Source organism: Terrapene carolina, unplaced genomic scaffold (genome assembly GCF_002925995.2).
Source record: "Terrapene carolina triunguis isolate 2854851 unplaced genomic scaffold, T_m_triunguis-2.0 Scaffold96, whole genome shotgun sequence".
NCBI lineage: Eukaryota > Metazoa > Chordata > Testudines > Emydidae > Terrapene > Terrapene triunguis.
The window spans coordinates 74226818-74247663 of NW_020664447.1; the positions used below are offsets into that span (position 1 = coordinate 74226818).

The 20846-nt window shown below is 42.6% G+C and overlaps 1 protein-coding gene across 1 annotated transcript; it reads right to left on the reverse strand.

Annotated features, from left to right (window-relative positions):
- Positions 1–7135: 7135 nt before the first annotated feature.
- Positions 7136–20633, reverse strand: LOC112104666 (alpha-1-antitrypsin-like). Its single transcript, XM_024197127.2, has 5 exons — positions 20526–20633; positions 13825–14497; positions 11339–11609; positions 8849–8996; positions 7136–7379 (listed from the first exon to the last, which is right to left on the reverse strand). Exons 2-5 carry the CDS (start codon positions 14480–14482, stop codon positions 7188–7190), a joined length of 1269 nt encoding a protein of 422 aa, XP_024052895.1. The 5' UTR covers positions 14483–14497; positions 20526–20633; the 3' UTR covers positions 7136–7187.
- Between the last annotated feature and the right edge of the window lie 213 nt (positions 20634–20846).

The following is a 20846-nucleotide window of genomic DNA, read 5'->3' on the forward strand; positions in this document are numbered from 1 at the left end:
TTTAACTTGTAAATAACTCTCTCATTTCTTTTTCCTAGTTAATAAATCCTTGGTTAGTTTACTATAGGTTTGGTTACAAGCATTGTCAGTGGTGTGAGATCCGAGGTACAAACTGATCTAAGGTAAGTGACTGGTCTCTTGGGGCTGTCAGTAACCTGAATCTTTTGTGATCTTTAGTGTATGGCCACCAACTAGCACTAAGCCCAGCTTGCCTGGGTAGCAGGATATAGTGGAGTTCCCCAAGGGACTGTTTGTGTCTCCATGGTAAGACTGTTATAGTGCTTCAGGAGTTCACATTTGTTACTAGGTTGATGAAATCTAATCATAGAACATTCACCAGTTTGGGGTATTCCCTACTTTTTGACAATCTGGCCTGAGGTTGACACTCACTGTCAGGAACCATTCCAGACAGCGTGAGACATTTTAAACTACATGGGACCATGGGCAGAGATGAGGGATGTTGTTATACTGGAAGGCATTAATGGCTGCCATTCACTGATTCTATGATATATGGACTATTGCATAGGTGGTTGATAGACAAACAGAGAAATGTCCTCAAGTTGAGTGTGGGACCTCACTTCACTCAGGCTGGTCTACACTAAGAAGTTAGGTTGACCCAGCTATGTCGCTCAGCGGTGTGAAAAATCCACACCCCTGAGCAACATAGCCAACCTAACCCTGGTGTAGACAGTGCTAGTTGATGGAAGATTTCTTCTGCTGACCTAGCTACTGCCTCTCAGAGAGGTGGATTGCCAACATTGACAGGAGAACTACTCCCGTCGGCATAGGTAGTGTCTACACTGACACACTACAGCATTGTAGCTGCAGCGCTGCCGCTGTAGCATTTCAAGCATAGACAACTCTCAGGCTATGTCTACAGTATAGCTGCAGCTGTGCCACTGTAGTGTACAGTTGCTACAACAACAGAAGTGCTTTTTCATCACTGTAGTTCATCCATCCTCTCGAGAGGCAGTAGGTCGGTCAACAGAGGAATTCTTCTGTCGACCTAGCAGTGTCTATACTGGGGATTAGGTTGGCTTAACTATTACTACTACTTTGGTCTCTCGGGGGTATGGATTTTTACATTACTGAGCAACATAGTTAGGTCGACCTAAGTTTTAGATGTAGAGGAGGCCTCAGTCAGATGCTGGATCAGGTGCAGCCTTCTTAATCCTCTCCCTCTAGAGAATCAAGCCAATAAAGAGTTTGTTGCTTACTTGCCGCTTAACTTCTCTCTCGTTGCTATTCTTGTTTGGCATTACAGCACTTCTGCTGTTGGCTGGAGCCAGGAACAGCAGAGAGACAAGAAGCTGAAAGTTGAAAGCATTAACTAAACTGTCTTGAACCTCATAAACAATTCACTTTGGGTTCTGCTGAGGTTTGGAATGAAAAATCCGGGTAGGTTTTTATTTTCTCCAAACCAGCTCGCTTAAGGGAGCCAGGTTAAACATCCCTGAACATTTATGACTGCGGCAATGATTAGAGATGTTTGACAGCAAGAAAGAGTGTTCCTAGCCATATTTGTGCATCAGTTAAATAGTGCCAGGCACCCCCTTTAATCATCAGAAGAGGCACATTCTGTTTGCTGTAACAATAATAAAGAGCACATCTCAAAGAGCTTTACAAAGCAGATCAGTATCATCCCCATTTTACATTAAACTGAGGCACAGAGAGGGGCTGTGACTTGCACAAGGTTACCCAGCAAGCCAATGGCCGAGCCAGGAACAGAACCCATAACTCCTGAGTCCCAGTCCGGTGTTCTAGCCACAAGGCCTCACTGCCTAAAGCGCTCAGGGCTATGGCGAAGCTGCCCTCCTCCCTACTACAAACACATTCTCTTTGTAGAACACCACTTACTGTAATGTGCAAAAAGTTTTGACCTCACTAATACAGAGCAGGAAAGCACAAAGTCCCTGGGTCTTCCCTGGGCATGGAGGAGAGTAAGTTGCTGCCCGTCCCCACCTCCCTGCTGGGCTGAGCAAGGGCTCCTCAGATAGTGTCTGGCTCCGGAGGTGAGAGCTGGGATCGGTCACTTTAAATTCTTCCCTGTAAATGGGGATGGGGAGTGGAAGGAGGCTTGGCTCTGCCCGACTCACTGCCTAGCTTAGCTGGCTGGGTTCTTGTGGAGACTAAACTGCACCCCAGAAAGGGGCAAGTAACTTACTCCTGTCCCTGAAACAAAGGGTGAGCAGGGCAGGAATTGTGCCTGTCTGAGAAAAAATTCCACCCTGGATCTACTCCTTAGCTGGTGCAGCTATTCACTGCCCCCTTCTCTCAGCTACCCCTATAATACTACAGGTGTAGGAAATGTCCCTTTTGTTATTGCAAATCAGTTGGCCATTGCTACTGAACTGAAACAATTGGGAGGAGATGTAGGACTTCAGGCCTAGATGGCATTTCCATTTCCCAGCTGTGGGTAATCACGCTGTGATTTAAAGCGAGGCAGGGAAGAAAAGAGCCTGTGTCTGATTCTTTGTAGCCTGGGACCAAGCACACTGTGTGTGTGTACGTGTACGTGTATGTATGATGTGTGTGTACAAGTGTGCTGACTACTGTAGGCTGTGCAGCAGCAAAGGCGAGAGCGTCCACCTTCTGCACAAATGGCTTCTTATGGGTGGGAGGAAAGAAGTGTTATCATGCGGGAGTGAGAGTGGGAGGCTGTGAAAAGAACTGGTGCAGAGAGGAAATGCAAAGAACAGATGTAATGAAGAAGTCTGATCTGTGATGTCGCAGCAAGAGATGATGGGAGAGAAGGAGTAAAGGGTGGGGAACAAAGAAAAGAGAGAGAGAGATTGTGCAGCACAGTATGGACATAGGCAGCGAGAGAGAGATCTATTGCTCTTTTCTGCTAACTGTGGTGCCTGTGTGCACTTCAATCTTGGCTCTCATGAAGAATGCGGTGGAAAATAACAGTGAGCTGTCAATAAAGCAGGAGCTATAGTTGCCGACTCTGTGGGTGCTCTGGGGCTGGAGCACCCACAGAAAAAAATAGTGGGTGCTCAGTACCCACTGGCAGCCCTGTAGATCAACTCCTGCCCTGCAGCCCTCCCACCTGCCAGCAGGCCCCGCCAATCAGCTCCTCCCCATCCCTCCAAGTGCCTTCCCCCGCTGCGATCAGCTGTTCAGCTGCATTCAGGAAGTACTGGGGGTAAGGGGAAGGAGTGGGGGCAAGAAGAGGTGGGAAAGGGGGCAGAACGGGGTGGAAGAGGTGCGGCGGGAGTGGAGCAAGGGTGGGAAGAGGCAGGACAGGGGTGGGGGTTTGGGGGAAGGGATGGAGTGGGGACAGGGCCTGGGGCAGAGCGGGGGTCGAACACCCCCGGGAACAAGTCTGGCAACCTCATTCTCAGGACTCCACGATCTTGACATTGGCAGGAAATTGACTGATGTGGTGGCATTTCCCCTTTATCATTTTGTTCTCTGGTGTAACAGTTTGGAAGCCACAAATTAGCCTCTCCTTCCAATGCCTCTGAAAACTTTGTGAGGCACAAAGGGGTTAATTTAGAAAGAGGGCCAAGTGGAGGTCTTCTGAGCAAATCAGGGCATCATGTGTCTTGGATCCCAACAACATGGTCCAGTCCTGGTTGAGGTTGGGCAAGCTTTACCCTAGGTCAGTTTGGAAAGTCCTCCTCGAACTGAAGGTTTTTACAATAGCCATCACTGCAAGCAATGTGTGCTCCAAAAATATAAAAAGAGTGGGATAAACAGAAGATAACCCCATGGAAGTGGTCTCAGCCCTTTCTCTGAAATAACAGGTGGATGGTGCAGATAGCACCAAGTCTGTTAGGCCTTGACACGTTCATGGCTATACTTAATAGCCCAATGAAAAGTCATTATCCCTCATCCACACTTGCACATCTCACACATTTCCATTCCCATACATCCTCTCAGCATTTCTAAAATAAGAAATCACATCTTCCCTGCAACCATCACTTCATCCCTCTCCCAACCAGGAGCTGGGAACTAACTCCTTGTGGTTTAACTAGGTGAAGGGTACCATTTTACTCTAAGTAGCTTTTAACCTAGAGGCAGAAAGCTGCTTTTGGCCTTGTTCATGTAAATCCCATCTAACATAAAGAAAATTGAAAGTTTATACATCCCAAGCCCTACTCACAAGGGCCTATTCCCTTCATGGACTGTTCCTCACACACCTCAGCCCCCTGACTCCACTTATTACATGCATACAGATAGGGTTTGCTAGAATGTTTATATATATATATATTTTTCCTTGCTGTATCTTTTACAACAATCATCTGTTCCCATCCATATAGAAATCTAGATTCATTCTCCTGGAGTATGCAAGAAATCCCTTTAAATGCTCAAGACGTTCTGGATCCCACCCTTGAATTGGGCTTAAAATTATTAGAGAGCTGGGATATTGTGGATGGAAGAGAAAAGGCTACCCCAAAACATATGGATTAAAAAATTCTGCAGCAAATAATATGTAAAGTCAAGATCCTCTCGTCCTTCAAATCCCTCCTGGAAATTGTTTGGGGAAATCCTTTCTCCTATTATATTTTACTATATTCATTGCTTCCTCTGCTCCAGCAAAATGGCTTACAAGGGAGATAACAGTACATAGTCTTATGCACAGCCACAAGTGGTTGGAAGCTTTGGGCCTGATTTTCTTCTCACATGCCCTGGAGTAAACAAAAAGTTGCTCCACTGAAATCCACTGAGCCAGATTCTCAGCTGGTGCAAATTGATGTAGCTCCATTGAAGGCAATGGGGCTCTGCTGAACTACCTGGCCGAAGGTCTGGCCCAACTGAGGTGCACCTGTGTAAGTGAGCAAATAAGTCCTGTGTCTCTGTCTGTTGTCTTTTCTGGTGGCCAGGTTTTTAGCAATAGGTGTGATGAAACAGGAAGAGACTGGTAATGTCAGTGCTACACAGTAGAGGTTCCTTTCAAAAAGATACAGTGCTTGCAGCATCATGTGGGCTGCTTTACAAATGGTTGCTATGTATGCCCTAATGCAAATGAGCCTAGCCAGGGTGCCATTCAAACAGATGGGCGTGAGTGCGAGAAGGGCCAACAAGACTGCATAGCATATGTGCATTCATTGTAGGTGTTGCTGGCAGGAATCCTAGTTAGGGATGTTCATATTTTTTGTCTATCCGTAGGTTACACACCTATAGTTAGAGAAACAGTGTCAACCTGGAAAAGTGACATTTAACAGCTGTTTCTCAGTTAGCTTTCCTGTTGGGAACTTAAAGCTGAAATGTTTCTTGAAGTCCAATTTGCCTAGGTTTACAAACACATTTTCCTGTTCCTTTGAACTGGGAAAGTGGAGGCTGTGCTTTTACTCCCTGTTTCACATCCATAAACAGAGGAATCTCAGCTAGGAGTAGAAAGGTTAGTTTACATCTAAATTTGGCACTGGTGCAACTGCTGCTGGAATACTGTGTCTGGATCTGGTGCCCACAATTCAAGAAGGATGTTGATAAATTGGAGAGGGTTCTGAGAAGAGCCACGATAATGTTTAAAAGATTAGAAAACAGGCCTCATACTGATAGATTCAATGTGCTCAATCTATTTAGCTTAATAAAGAGAACTTAGGTGGTGAGTTGATTACAGTCTATAAGTATCTCCATGGGGAACACTCTTTGGTTTAGCAGAGAAAGATATAACATGGTCTAATGGCTTGAAAAGTTAACACTAGACAAATTCAGATGGGAAATAAGTCAAATTTTTAACAATGAGAGTAATTAACCATCAGAACAATTTACCAAGGGTGGTGGTGGATTCTCCATCACTGGCTATTTTAAAATCAAGATTGGATGTTTTTCTAAAAGATCTGCTCTAGGAATCATTCTGGGGAAGTTCTGTGGCCTGAGTTAAACATGAGGTCAGACTAGATGATCAAAATGGTTCCTTCTGGCCTTGGAATCTATGCTCCAGATTGATGTCATCTTCATGTTTCCCTCCTCTACAAACTCACGCTTTATATCCTTGCCCTTATTGAGACTGCCTTGCAAAGTGGGAGTTCCTCCAGTGTGGGGTGATCCCTCAGGGTGTGGAATTGCCAGCATGATTCCTACTCTACACCCTCGGAGACAACCCTGTTGTCGGGGTTATGGTGGGAGAAAGGGAGTGAGTGTGGCTGCTACACCTGTCTGATATTTGGTTGCCAGAGCAGCCCTTTAGAGGTTATTAAACAGCCACTACAACTTAGAGCAGCTCTAAATCTGCATTAAGTTGTGCCTTGGAAGTAGGGTGGAATCCGGCAGTGCATATCTCGTTATGAGGATCTGGCCCATTGTGTATATTCATTCCTTTAAAAGGAGTGATTGAAACAGCTGAACTGTGCTGTATCTCCAGATATAGATTTTCTACAGGTCTGCCAGTGGAAGGTGAGGACTCCCCAGTGCCTGCATAATTACCAGCCAAAATACAGCCCGTGCTCAAGCAGCTATACCCCTGCACTGACTCATGAGATGGGCGCACCCTTAACAGAGTCGAAGTTCAAATACACACCTGAACTATCCAGGCTTGCTGAATTTACAACATCTTGTGGCAACAACCCTTTTTATGGTTTATTATTAGCACTTCCAGTTCCACGTGGAGCTGCGTGCTCATTTCAGACCCTAAAGAAAGATTTGGTACCCGTTCAATTCTGTTAATGGGAAAAAGCTTGAGGTGGGAGGGAAAAGTTTCTTATGTACTTTTAAAATAGGTTTGCCCATCCCCAATGGTGACCCTAGTAAAAGGCTAGCCTCCTATCTCCCCTTATCTTCTCTCCTTCCTTACCCAACCTCCGGCTCCCTTTACTTCCCAGAACAGTGCTACATCTCCAGCTATGACAGAATGACACCAGTTCTGCTCTGTTAGCAAAATTGTTCATCATTTCATCCAAAGCACGTTAGCTGACAGCCAAAAATTAAACAAGAAGCTTCTATTGTGATGCAAATCACCATGGCTGTGTGCTGGAGAATCTGGAAATCTTACTTAAGTCTCTTAATTCTCAGCTGTCAGAAATGTTTTTTGTTTGCGGGCCTAATTAAAAAATACTTTTCCTGCCCACATCAGATAACTATGCTGCATAAACCCAATTTATCTTTTTCAGTACCAGTTGCTATTGGTTCTGATGTTGAGCGAACGTATTCACTAAGAAAGCAAGGAATACTTCTAACCAGTCAATTCAGGTGGCAAAGCTTCTTTATTTAGTAATAGCCGTCTGAATTGATAGCACTTAAGGTTCAGCAGGGTTATTTATCTTTCCAACGAAGAGTGTGCTGTTGGTAGTTCTATCAAAAATCATCACCAGGAAGGGAGAGTTGAATTCAACGTTTAGAGGAACAGACATCGGCATTATTTCAATGGCAGTGGCTGCTGCTGCCTCTGTGCCTCTCTCATCAATGTTCAGCACGGCCTTATGGACAACCTGTGGGAGATAAAGCGTACATTGCAGTTCTGGGCAGAGAACAGTAGCTTGTAAGTAAAGATTAATCTGATGGCTTCTAGAGCTGTTTAGAAAGTCTCCTGGGGAAGAGTGGGCAGATGGACAGGACTGAACAGACACTACAGAAAGAGAGGACATTTTCTTATTCTAGCAATTGCCACATCTCTGAGAAACAAGTTAATCGAATCATAGAAATTCAGGGCTGGAAGAGACCCCAAGAGGTCGTCTAGTCCACCCCTCTGCGCTGAGGCAGGATTAAGTATACCTAGACCATGCCTGACATATGTTCATCAACCTGTTCTTAAAAGCCACCAATGATGGGTATTCCTCCACCTTCTTAGGTAACTTGTTCCAGTCCTTAACTGTCTTTGTAGTTAGAAAGTTTTTCCTAATATCTAACCTAAATCTCCCTTCCTGCAAACTATGCTGATTACTTCTTGGTCTACCCTTGGTAGACATGAAAAACAATTGATCAATGAAAATTTTTAGTTATAGGTCTATACCTCCTTATAGTTATAACACTTTTTTCATATTTGAAGACTATCATCATGTCCCCCCCTCTGTCTTCTCTAGACTAAACACGTCCAATACTTTCAACCTTTCCTCATAGGTCAGGTTTTCTATACTTCTTTTCATTGTCGTTGCTCTCCTCTGGGCTCCAGTTTGTCCACGTTTCTTAGAATGTGGTGCCCAAAACTGGACATGCTGGATCTGTTTGATCCTCCCCTCTATGAAGAAGATTTTTGTTTCCATCTACAAAGAATAGTCTCAATCGCAGATCTCCAAGCTCTCTGGAAGGGATGGAGAACTGGTTTCTGAGGGATTATGGCTGAAATTCACCTGTGTGCCGAGGACCAGCACAAGGCATAAGTACCTCTTGTGCCCTCTAAGACCAATAAATATGGGAGAAGCATCTAAATTGCTTTTATTAGTCTCTTTACACGTGGGGGAAAGGAAACAACTGAAGGTATTTGGGCAAACACAGCTAAACAGCTACTATAAATGACATCCAGTTAAATTCCAGAAATTAGTCCAAAAACATAGATGCTTATCTGAAGTGTATCCCTTAACCCTGAGATCTTCTCTTCTTTCTCTACGACCCACCCCTTCATGATATCCCCACCTTGAATTGCCATCTCGTGGGGAATGGGATGCCATTTAGTTTCCTACCCCCTGCCTGCACCTCCTCCAGACTCATTGGGGTGGCCAGCCTGCACTCCAGTCCTACTTTCCTGGGGCAGGAGGCTGGGCAGCATCTTCCAAGTACCTTTGGCAGCTTCTGTTTAGAATTCATCCCTGCTGTAAACCCCCTGATCTGAGCAGAGTTAAGCCAGGGATGGATCCATCCCATTATGACTGACAATCAGACATGGTGACACTCTGCTAAGCAAGGTACATTTTAACATGGCATTTTGAAAAGGAAAAGAGAACCCCCGCCTTTGCAAACTTACTCTTGAAACCTGCAGCTCAGGGTCCCCAGTGATTCCAGACAGATCAGCTTGTTTGGTGAACACATCAGTAATGCCCATTTTGATGAGATGGTCCTTTAAATCATAGGTAGCAGAGATCGAAAATTTTGGAATGTACAGGTTTGCTGAGCTGTTAGAAGAAGAAACACAACAAGACGCTAAAATATTTCACTTAGGTCAGAATACAGTGTACAAGCTATTTAGCTTCTGTGACTTACAGGAAGACCCCAGGGAGTAGGCACGCTCCTTTGTGTACAGTACTAACTGTCCCTCCGATTTCCAGGGCTTTCAAATGGGTCGAACTCACCTCTGATGTAACACCTCTGCCTTCGGTGATATTACACCAGGTCTAAAATTGGCCATTTAGTTCATGTGGTCTCTCATATTTTTTGTTGCTCTTCAGTGGACTTACACCAATGATGAATTTAGCCCAAGATGCTCCAGAGTATGCAGCTGAGAATTGCAGTAACTTTTTTTTGTCAGTATCACATTGCCAGCTGCTATCCAATTTACTGCCCGATATCTCTAACTCCTCTGTGACGCTTTATATTTCAGTATCCTCAGTAACTTCTGCAACACCTCCCCCTTTAGTATCATCTAGCTCAGGGGTGGGCAACCTTTCAGAAGTGCTGCGCCGAGTCTTCATTTATTCACCCTAATTTAAGGTTTTGCATGCCAGTAATACATTTTAACGTTTTTAGAAGGTCTCTTTCTATAAGTCTATAATATATAATGAAACTATTGTTGTATGTAAAGTAAATAAGGTTTTTAAAATGTTTAAGAAGCTTCATTTAAAATTAAATTAAAATGCAGAGCCCCCCGGACCAGTGGCCAGGACCCGGGCAGTGTGAGTGCCACTGAAAATCAGCTCCCGTGCCATAGGTTGCCTACCCCTGATCTAGCTAATTAGCACCAGCAAACCAAATTAGCATGTTTCTTCCATCCTCTTCCCGATTGTGAACCAACTTGTTAAATATGACCAGGACTAACACTGATCTCTGCCTCAATGGACTCCTGGCCCAGCTTGACTTTGGACATGATCCAAAGCCCACTGACCTATTGAGAGATTCCAGTTAACTTCAGTAGGCTTTGGATCAGGCCCATATTGCTCTTTATCAGCACATTTTGATTACACTCCTTCAACCCATGCCCATATTCGAACCAATGTGAACTAATTTATCTAGTACGATTTTATTAGATGCCGCACCAAATGCTTTACAGAACTGCAAACACAAGACTTGTTAAAAGAGAGTTCAGGCAGATGTAGTGAGAGCCATGGGTGCAAATAGGCTTCTCTTGATTATTAATAGTGAATCAGTGCGGAACTCAGAAAGTAGGCTGACTTGACTGATGCAACTTCTCTAACGGTTCTAGCATCTCTTCTCACTCCAGCAAGTTGCAGCAGTGGAAAGTTGTAGCTGATGTTGATTCCAGCAGTGGGAGCTAGCAGAACTTCATCAGAACATTATACACCTCTACCTCGATATAATGCTGTCCTCGGGAGCCAAAAAATCTTACTGTGTTATAGGTGAAACCGCGTTATATCGAACTTGCTTTGATCCGCCGGAGTGCGCAGCCCCACCCCCCCGGAGCACTGCTTTACCGCATTATATCTGAATTTGTGTTATATCGGGTAGCATTATATCGGGGTGGAGGTGTAGCTTGAAAAATAAAATCCTAGAAAATCAGGAAATCCACAAATAACCATAACTCTTGTTGATCATGGAATTCAATGATCCTTGTAATGTGTATACAAGTTTATAACAAGTATTTCTAGTATTCTTCAGATTTAGAAAATGAATAAGTAATACATTTTGTGCCTGTCATTTCCTCTTTGTCTTCTAGGTGAAAGAGTTTGTCATAATTTTCTTAACTTGTTTCAGAGAATGAGGTTCTTGCGGTCTACACAACCATGTGATTGAATTCTCTGTTAGTTGTGATTCTGGTTTATGAAAGGTGTTAATACCACTGGCAATTTGTCAAGATACTTCAAAATGCAATTCTGTCCTGAAAAGTGACTGTGGAAATTGCATCTTCTTGATCAACCAAACTGATTACATTAGTGACTCAAACACACTTTTACTACTTTTTATTCCTGACAGCCCTGCAGAACCGATGCAGCTCTGGGAGAGAAAGCTGGATTGTATTCCAGTCCATGCATCACTGGAAGAATGATTAAATATATTCCAATTGCAGGATCTTTATTGATGGGAATGCCTGAGCGAAAAAAGAACCCAGCTTGACTCTGAAAGCTCAGGGTGAGTTTGCAGGGTTGGCAATTAGGAGAAAAAATTGTTAAACTGAGCAGGTCTGATTTGGAGTCACTGAGAGATATAAACATGGAACCCCACAGTGTCAGTTTCACAGTTTTACTTTTCAAAGTACATCAGGACTTCAGATGTGCCATGCCCCCATACTTGAATTGGCGACTCTATAATACTTTGAAATGGTACTTGACTGCCAAAAGATTACCTTGGATGGAGTGAGTTTGACCATCTGGACACAGTTTCTTTCCACAGAGCATCTTCTACCTGCTTCATTTTTCCTTTATTAGGCAGAATAAAAAATGCTGTAGCACTTCCATTGTAATAAAGTTGGACCACTGTGCAAGACAGCTCCCTATCGAAATGGAGGTCAAACCTGCCCATTTTGTGCATCATAGGAACTTTAACGATTGTTTCCTCATCCACAAAGAAGTCTCTTTCTTTAGTGTCCTCTGGCATAAAAGGCTTTTCCCACTTGCCTAACAGAAAGAAAGAGAATGCAGTTGAATATTCTGGAAAAGAGGAATTACACATACAGTCCAGGTGAACCATGTAAGGTTGTGTGTGTATGTAATTCAAAAGCTAATTTTTATTTATAACGGATTATTTGTTTTGCAACATGTATTTATTCGTAGGCCATAGAAATACCTAATCATAGTGGAACACCCCAGAAACATTAAGGAATTACAATAAGCCTTACAATGCCTAGGGCCCTACCAAATTCACAGTCCATTTTGGTCAATTTCATGGTTATAGGGTTTTTAAAATTGTAAATTTCATGATTTCAGCGATTTAAATCTGAAATTTCACAGTGTTGTAATTGTGGGGGTCTCAACCCAAAAAGGAGCTGGGGGGGCGGGGTTGCAGGGTTATTGTAGGGAGGGTTGCGGTACTCTGCTACCCTTGCTTCTGCGCTGCTGCTGGTGGTGCTCCAGCTGCCCAGCTCTGAAGGCAGAGCCACCGCCAGCAGCAGCACAGAAGTAAGGATGGCATGGTATGGTATTGCCACCCTTACTTCTGCGCTGCTGCCTGCAGAGCTGAGCCCTCAGTCAGCAGCCGCCACTCTCCGGCCGCCCAGCTCTGAAGGTAGCAGCGCAGAAGTAAGGGTGGCATGGTATGGTATTGTCATCTTTACTTTTGCACTGCTGCTGGTGGGGCATTACCTTTAGAGTTTGGCGCCCAGCCAACAGCCACCACTCTCCAGCTGCCCAGTTCTGGCAGCAGTGCAGAAGTAAGGATGGCAATACCATTACCCCACTAAAATAACCTAGCGACCCCCCTGCAACTCCCTTTTGGGTCAGGACCCACAGTTTGAGAAATGCTGGTCTCTCCCATGAAATCTGTATAGTAGAGGGTAAAAGCACACAAAAGACCATATTTCACGGGGGCAAACCAGATTTAACGGTCCGTGATGCATTTTTCATAGTTGTGAATTTGTTAGGGCCCTAACAATGCCCCACTGAGATAGGGAAGTATTATTATCCCTATTTCATAGTCAGGGAGGCACAGAGAGGTTAAAAAACATGAGAACTGGACTCAGACTCCTAATCCTGTGCTCTAATCACAAGACTATTTTTCTTCCTTTATTAGAATAATATAGGGGCATCTCTGTATTGCCCAGACATATAACTTTGAATGAATGGTTAAATGTTTTTAAAACTGTAGTTTTGAGGAAAGAAAAATTACTCTATTTGTGTGGGTTTATGATTAATTGGGGCCAAATTATGTGCTGTCGGGAAGACCAATTGTGTTTTAACTTGCCCATTACTTCCCTAGACTTGGGACCTGGTTTACTTTCTTTTGAACCCACTTGAATAATATGGATTTGAATTCAGATATCACAGGCTCACATTCTGTTGTGGAGACAGATGTAGTTTCACTGTAAGGTAAGTGCAACACTTTATATATGAAGCTCACTTTAGCTGTGTTGTGGTCAGAGGGCCTGATCCAAAACTCATTGACTTCAATGGAAAGACTCCTATTGACTTCAGTGGGCTTTGGATCAGGCCCATAACGGGCATTAAAACTCACTTTACTCTGCTTACACTGACTAGTTTCATTGTACAATGGCATATTGTAGCAGCATCAATGGTAGTGCTAACAAGGCACGAAACATGTCTGAAAAATATTTGTCTGCAGTAGATTGGCCACCCTTGAATCATGCAACCTTTGAAAGAGACCGATAAGAAGGATCAGGTAGTTCACTCATCTCTTAATGCTTACAAGCAAAAATGGGGGTAGGTGAGGAGTGCAACATTGTACTTATTACTAACTCTCTCTAAAGAAAACTCTAGTTCCAGATGAATGCTGTACCCGTGGGGGAATGATATGGGCCTCCCTTTGCCCCAAAATTCAGTGATGATGCAAGTTTGCTGTGTGCCTTGTGCTACAGGGTGCGGTTCATGTTTCCTCTCATAGCAGAGTGAGCCTGCAGCTGCTTTTCACAGCTAAGTGAACAGGGATGTGGGCATTTGGTTTTCCACCCATTTCTTTCTACAGCAACAACACTTATAAATCATAATGGAATGACTTGATAACTGTCAAGATAGGTCAATTTACAAGATTAACAATCTGTACAGTTTCCCATAGATTATAAAAAAGAACGGTAGTTTTCTTGTCTTAGATTCTAAGACCGATCATACTCAGCCATCTAAAACATATTAAAAAAACATCTGTCTATATATGTCTACTTACCTTTAAAGAAAATATAGCTAACCAAAATCATTGCAGTCTCCGGATCAAGGTCCTTGACTAATTCAACTATTTTCCCATGTGTTTTCTTCTCTACATAATCATTGATCTGTTTCTGAGCCTCTGCAGTATTCTTGAAGTTGATACTAAAAGCTTTTGCTTCATACAGGTTTTTGACGTCCTCTAAAAACTTTTCTAGTGCTTTCAGTTTTTCTTTTAGAAACAAGGCGTTTCCCATATCAAGTTGGAACTCACTGTCAGGATGGTTTAGAATGTGGATGAGATTATGGAAACCATCATGTATCTCCTTCTCCTGAAGTTCTGTCAGATTAAAGGCAAGTCCTTCCAGAATCTGAGTCAGAGTGGCTGATTTAGCACCAAGGGCCAGCATTGCAAAGGCAGTGGAGATGCTAACGGGAGAGAAGAAAATGTTCTTCTTAGGGGCTTCTGAGGTAATCTGCTTGTAGAGTCTAAATGCAAAATCAGCATTGCTGGGAGCTAGTTTGAGGCAGTCACCTACATGATGGTGTTCCTCATGGTGTTCCTCATGAACTGTATCTTTATGATGGTCATGTCCATTGTGGTGGTCAGGCAGGTGATTGCAATGGGCAACAGCATGAAGCCCAGCAAGTAACAAACACAGATAGAGGACGGGCTTCATCTTCCAGTGGAACTACTGTGTGTGGCAAAAACAAATTGGTTAATAAGTGTAAAATAAATAAATAAACCTAGTAGTGAAAATTACTCTCTCATCCTCATATAATAGGTGATCCTGTGATTAACTCTTCGGTGATTAAATTTTTGTATGGCCCAACTCTGTTCTTAATGGTGTCCTTAGCCTCCCTGCAATTCTCCTACATGCTCCTCCTCTGCTCCACCTCCCTCATCCCCATGACCATCCAGTGTTATTGCCGAAAAAGCAAGGGTAGGTCATTGAAGGTGCTGTGTATTTAATTTAGGTCAAAGGACATAGAGGGGAGACTATGCAGTGGATGTTACTTTACTTGTATGGACACATGTGACTGTTTAAAGTATGGCACCTCTTGTGAGCCAAAATACTACAGTGCTGGAGATTGCTTTTGACACTAAGGCTCTAAGATTGTTCACAACAGGAGGGCCACTGGGTTAGGAGAGCCAGAAATCTTGTGAGTCAAGAAAAGGGGACGAGTTAGGCAGGCAGGAATCACTGTCTAAAGCTGAATACAAGTTGAGGGGACACATCTGGACTGGTTCTTATTGTCTCTGAGCTGGTTCCTCCATCACTGCTTTTAAATACCCTAATTATTGTCAGGTTTACAAGATGCTGCATTTCAGCAAAAGATGCCTGGCTTTTTAGAGCAAACCCAAAAACTCTTACACTCTGTGTAACAGTGAGATACCTCAGTGAAAAAACCCATCTAGAAAGAATGTGAAATAATGTTCTTCCCTTCAGAAACCAGTAAACCCACTGGAATGGTTCATTTTTTCAACACTACAAAAAAAAATGTTTTCATGCTCAGGGACATTTTAGAAAGTTATTTTCCTTTTACAGGCCTCTTTAACTTCAGCAGGTGCTCTCTTGGTCAAGAATAATATTCCAGTTCCCAACATACTCTAGAGCTGAGAACTAGGTTTGCCAACTGTCCTGGTTTTCCTGGGGGCATCCCTTTTTTTTAGGTAGCTGTCCCAGGAAATCCGTAAGTCTTCTCAGGACATTAAAAGTCCCATTGTTGTCAGTCACACCCCTGCGGGCTCCCTCAGGCCCTAGGGGCTATGGTGGGGGAGTCAGGGGGCACTGGTGCCTGCACAGAGGTAGCTCTGGCTCCAGAGTGTCTGGGAGCTGCAGGGATGGGTTGGCTTGGGAGCTGCAAGCAGGACAGGAAGAGCTTGGGTCCGGGAGTGGCCAGTTACCACCATGCAGGTACTGTCTGTGGGATTGACCACAAGGTGGCAGCAAGGTGGGTTCAGCGGATGCTGTGCCCTGCTTGGTGAGGTCAGTAGCTGTGGCAACCCCAGGAGCAGAAGTTCGTGGGGGTTGTGCCATCTCCCATTGGTGGGATGGGCAGGTAGTACCCAGGGTGTATGTGGTAGGAAGGGCAGGAAGATGCCCTGGTATTTTGTACCTCAGAGGGCAGATGTCCCAGAATAATACGGGTGAACATAATCCAAAACTCGTTGAAGACAATGACATTATTTTCTGTTGACTTCAATGGGTTTAAGATCAGACCCATAGAAGTCAACCCATTTCTGTTTGCCTTCTTTCCTTCTGGTTGCAGGAAGTACATTATTTTGTCCGCTAACGACTGTATAAACCCATCATCAAGTGAGTTTGGAATCTTAATCTGGATGTGAGTATCAGAGCTGAACTCCTTTCTAAACATGAATTTACCTGCAGCTGGGCCAAACAAATGGCACGAGGGTTGTGAATTGGTTTGAGAAATACGGGGCCACATTCACTGAATTTCACTCAGGAAGGTGTAAATTGAAGGTCCCTGCACCAACAGTGGCCTTGCATCCCAGCAGGGACAAAACTCCAAAGAGTATTATCAAGGGTATTTGCTCACTGCTGTCTCTTGGCTATCTCTCTGGAGGGAGCAGATTTATTTTATCCCATTAATATCCACTTGCCATGATGTAACATTGCACAAATAGAAAAATATTGCAGTTAGGACTGGGCAAATATTACAAAATATTTCCAGTGAATAATCACTCTAATTTTTAAAGGAATATGCTTCACTTTGTGTCTGTATCTTTTTATTGTCTTTCTGCAAATATTTGATCCCTTGGGTTTTAGAAGCATGAATATTTGTAAAAAGCAGACTTCTGTTTGCAAATATTGCAGAAAAGCAGAACATCTGCAAGTGTTCATAGCAATCAAATTTAAAATTCACATACATATTATTTAAAATGGCTATTCTTGTGTTCTCATCCAATCAGGACACAGAAACAATACCTCATGACTTATCTGTCTAGTTTTACAAAGCTCCTAATTTGAATATTTGGCGCTAACGCTCTCCAGACAATGTGAATAAAACCATGTGAAAAGAAATCAACTCTCATAACACATGAACCAGAGCTAAGCCTAATCTGCTCACAGATTCTCTGCAAGCCTACGCTTTGGATACATTTGGATAAATTATTCATTGTGAACTGTTTACTCAGCTCTAGTCACAATTTATCTAGTTATCATCAATATCAATGAATATTTCATTTCACATCAAAGCCACCACTATTCTTCGCTCTCATCTCTTTTAGTGCCTAACACTAAACATACAATATTGTTGGAATTTTATATGGACAGATTTATTAGCCAATTCACATTTACTTGGAATGTGAGATACATATTGAGTTTGAATGTCCCTGTTCAAGAAGTAATTTTAGTGGCTCAGACAAGATGTTTCAATTACAGCTGTATTTCAATATGAATTCCAATTTTCTGTATTGTTTTAGTGTATATTGTTTTAAATTTTTGATTAGTTTGTCTTGCGCTACATAACTATAATAGTTTTTTTTTCCCCTGGCTCGGTTGTTTTTGTGGCTGACTGATTAACTTTCATAGAGTTAATCACATTGCATTTCAATTTTCAATTCACAGTCAGAATCTAATATAATATGGGCCTGATTCTGGGCTAGAGATTTACTTTTTTTTTTTAAATTGAAATCTGAGATTCTCACATATTCATAGAAATGTAGGGCCAGAAGGGACCTTGAGAGGTCATCAAGTCCAGCCCTCTGCACTGAGGAAGGACCAAGTAAATCTAGACCATCCCTGACAGGTGTTTGTCCAACCTGTTCTTAAAAACCTCCAATGATGGGGATTCCACAACCTTCCTTGGAAGCCTGTTCCAGAGGTTAACTATCCTTATAGTTAAAAAGTGTTTCCTAATATATAACCTAACCTCCCATGCACAGATTAATCTCATACCTTCACCTGACTCCAGGAGCTTGGACTTTAAGAAACATACCAAATATTGCAAGACTCAAAATAAAATCATGAGAGATGCCAACACTGGTTACTCAAGCTTCAGGCTAGTGTGGCTCCATTCTAGTCAGTGAAATTCTACCTGAATGAAACTGGTGTAACACAGTAGAGACCCAGGCTGTCTATATCAGAATTGTAGAGGACAAGGCAAGTGGGGGCCTGACCTCTGCAATGAACTCTCTTGAGGCGTGAGCCCTGTGTCTGAATGGAGTGCATGACAAAATTGAGGCCCAAAGAATTACAAATTAGGGTATTTTTCAAGCATTCATAATATATTTCAAGGACCTGATGGTGCAAAGTGCTCAATTCCATTAATTTCAGTGGATGAAATGGGGCATTTAGTACCTTGCAGGATCAGGGTCTTGTGCTAAAGCATTGGATAAGTATAATAGCAGAATGTGTGTTCTTAACTATGCTAGAAATACCCTTGGGCACTTAAACAGAAGACCCAGGTCAGCCTGCCATTTCTGTTTTAGGGCTGGTCAAAAATGTTTATGCTCATTTAATTTTATAATTATTTTAAAATGTAGGGTTTGGCATTCCTTCCAAAGTCCTGCAGTTTGGAAACCTGGACTGATCTTTAGGAGTAGAAAGAAAAATTTAAATATAATTAAGTTTTTGGACTATAATTTAGTTTTTCAATATTATAGGCCTAATTCTGCACTAAGATAAACTGTCTCTATTAGTCTGTCATTGAGCTGAGCCAAGAACAGAGGTGGGGGCAAAGGTGGCTATTGATTTCAATTTTTTAAAAAATCATTTAAAATCTGAGAGACATAAGGTGGGTGAGGTAATATCTTTTACTGGACCAACTTTTGTTGACAAAATAGACAAGCTTTTGAGCTACATAGAACTTGTCTTCAGGTTTGCAAAAGGTGATCAGAATGTCACAACTAAATCCAAGGTGTAATAGATTATTAAGCATAAAGAGTTAACACATGTTGCAAGAGATCATTCAAGATAAAGTGGGCAATTAACACCTCTGCAGTCATTTAAAATCTGACTTTTTGTCCCATAAAAGAAGGATAGTTCCAACGATATATACTGATTGAAAAGGGATTTTATTTAAGGCAAATACAGTATGAGAAGCAAGCCACTTCATGCATTCAGGAATATGATTTTAAAGCTCCATGGATTAAGGGACTATCTAATGAAATAGTCTTTTTAATAGACTCTTTGCCCTGCAAGCTTTCAGAGTATTTTCCCCCTCAGTAAGACTGGGAGCCATTGCTTTGGACTTCATATTTGCTGTGGTTGCTGTATTTGCCTTTCACAGTTTGCCAGGAGATCAGATAATTATAATTATCAAGAGACGCTATTTAAATCAGAATGTGTTATAAAGCACAAACTACAATATCCTACACTTACTTTATGATTCAGGGTTTCTGTTACCAAAGACAATTCCTTACAATTCCTTAAAATGCAAATACAATGCAACCTGCACAAAATTAGAATAATATTTCACTATTTTATAGTGCTTTTCATCAGCAGATCTCAGTCTAGTCTAGACTGGATATAAACACAGGATTCGAAGTCAGGTGTGCCTGAGTTCTAGTCCCAGGTCTGCACTGATTTGCTGTGTAGCCTTAGAGAAATCACTTCACCCCTCTGTCTCAGTTTCCCTCTTGTTCTGTGTTAAGCATTGACAAAGTGCTGAGGGTTGTAGGAGATGTGATTCCTGCCATGCAGAACTTTCTGTTGAAACAGGCAAATGACTCAAGAACATGCTGAGACTCAGAGGATGGCGGTGCTTAGGGCAGTTTGCTTTTAATGGACTTGGTAATCATGTTTGACTGACATAAGTCAGCATTTGTCCTGTCATGCTGATTTTACAGCTGAGAATGGCAGCTCTTGCTTCCCCAGTGGCGTGATGGAGAAAACCCTGGGACTAACTGGAGCCACATTATTAAAATCCCACCAGCAAACTGAGAGGAGGGCTGGGGTAAATGCCCTGTCTCTGGTGGAACTTGTTCCCTGTCTGGATACCACTAACTTACCTGTGCTAGAGACACTATCTCTGTGATTTGGAAAAAGACATCCCTGAATACAATCTTCTGTAGGATAGTTTAAGTACTGGCTACTTAAAAAGTCCTACGTTGTAGAGGACATGTCCTGCATCCTTTACAAGCTTTCCAGAACTCCCAGTTCAAACGACACAAGGTGAAAACTGCTATACTAGTAATATGCTAAGGCACAAAGGAGAAACACCTCCATCAAATACATAATCTTATTCACCAGATGGTGCTGCTTCCCATCCTTCATTCTGGTTATAAGATAGCAATTTCTAAGCAAGGAAAAATAAAATAAGCAGATTCCCTAGTTCCTGAATGCTCCATTCTTTGAGCACTCCCCCTCCCCAAGACACGAGATTAATTTCTGCCATCATAAAAATCAATAGCAGCTTTTCCCTGACTTCAGTGTGATCACTCATAGAGATCAGCACTGCCTACAAGGGACATTTTTGTGCTAAATCCCTGTTAAATTACTGTCACCATATAACTGCTTACCCACCTGCTGTGAAGATTAGTCGACTAGTGCTTTTACAGTGCTCTGATCAGGTAACGTACTACGTGCATTTTAAATATCATCATGGTTATTGCACCCTAAAATGGTTGCTTACGACACATTTCCTTATACCAAACAGAACAAAAGGCACCACCATGTGAATCAAATGTCATAACATAAATTGCATGCAACACTGGTAATACACATTTGAAATCCCCATGGTAAAATGATTACTTACCGCAGGTTCCAAGAATCCTGTGGTGTTCACCAGGCTGTGCTGCACTTTGCTTTGCTATTTATGCTGCTAAAAAGCATTATGAAAGCAAAGTGTCCTCTAGTAAAGATTAACCATGTCTGCTAAGGGTTAGTACTTTACTGATTGCACAGAGCAAACAGTGATGACGTTAGTTTTACGGCGCACCCAATTTTGCTGTGTGTGCATGCCCTAAATGTGGGTTTGTGCACATTGGACATAGGTTTCCACCTCACTTCTGTTTATGCTACAGTGAGGAACACTAAAGCCCCAGGCTTGCAACTACTTACATGCATGAGTAACTTT

What these genes read in the sequence shown, in the direction of transcription:
- LOC112104666 (XM_024197127.2), bottom strand. Translation starts at nt 14,482, where the DNA reads ATGAAGCCCGTCCTCTATCTGTGTTTGTTACTTGCTGGGCTTCATGCT. An exon ending in TAGCTATATTTTCTTTAAAG is followed by an intron (nt 11,610 to 13,824) that starts GTAAGTAGACAT and finishes TCTTTCTGTTAG; the next exon opens with GCAAGTGGGAAAAGCCTTTT. An exon ending in TCAAACTCACTCCATCCAAG is followed by an intron (nt 8,997 to 11,338) that starts GTAATCTTTTGG and finishes TTCTTCTAACAG; the next exon opens with CTCAGCAAACCTGTACATTC.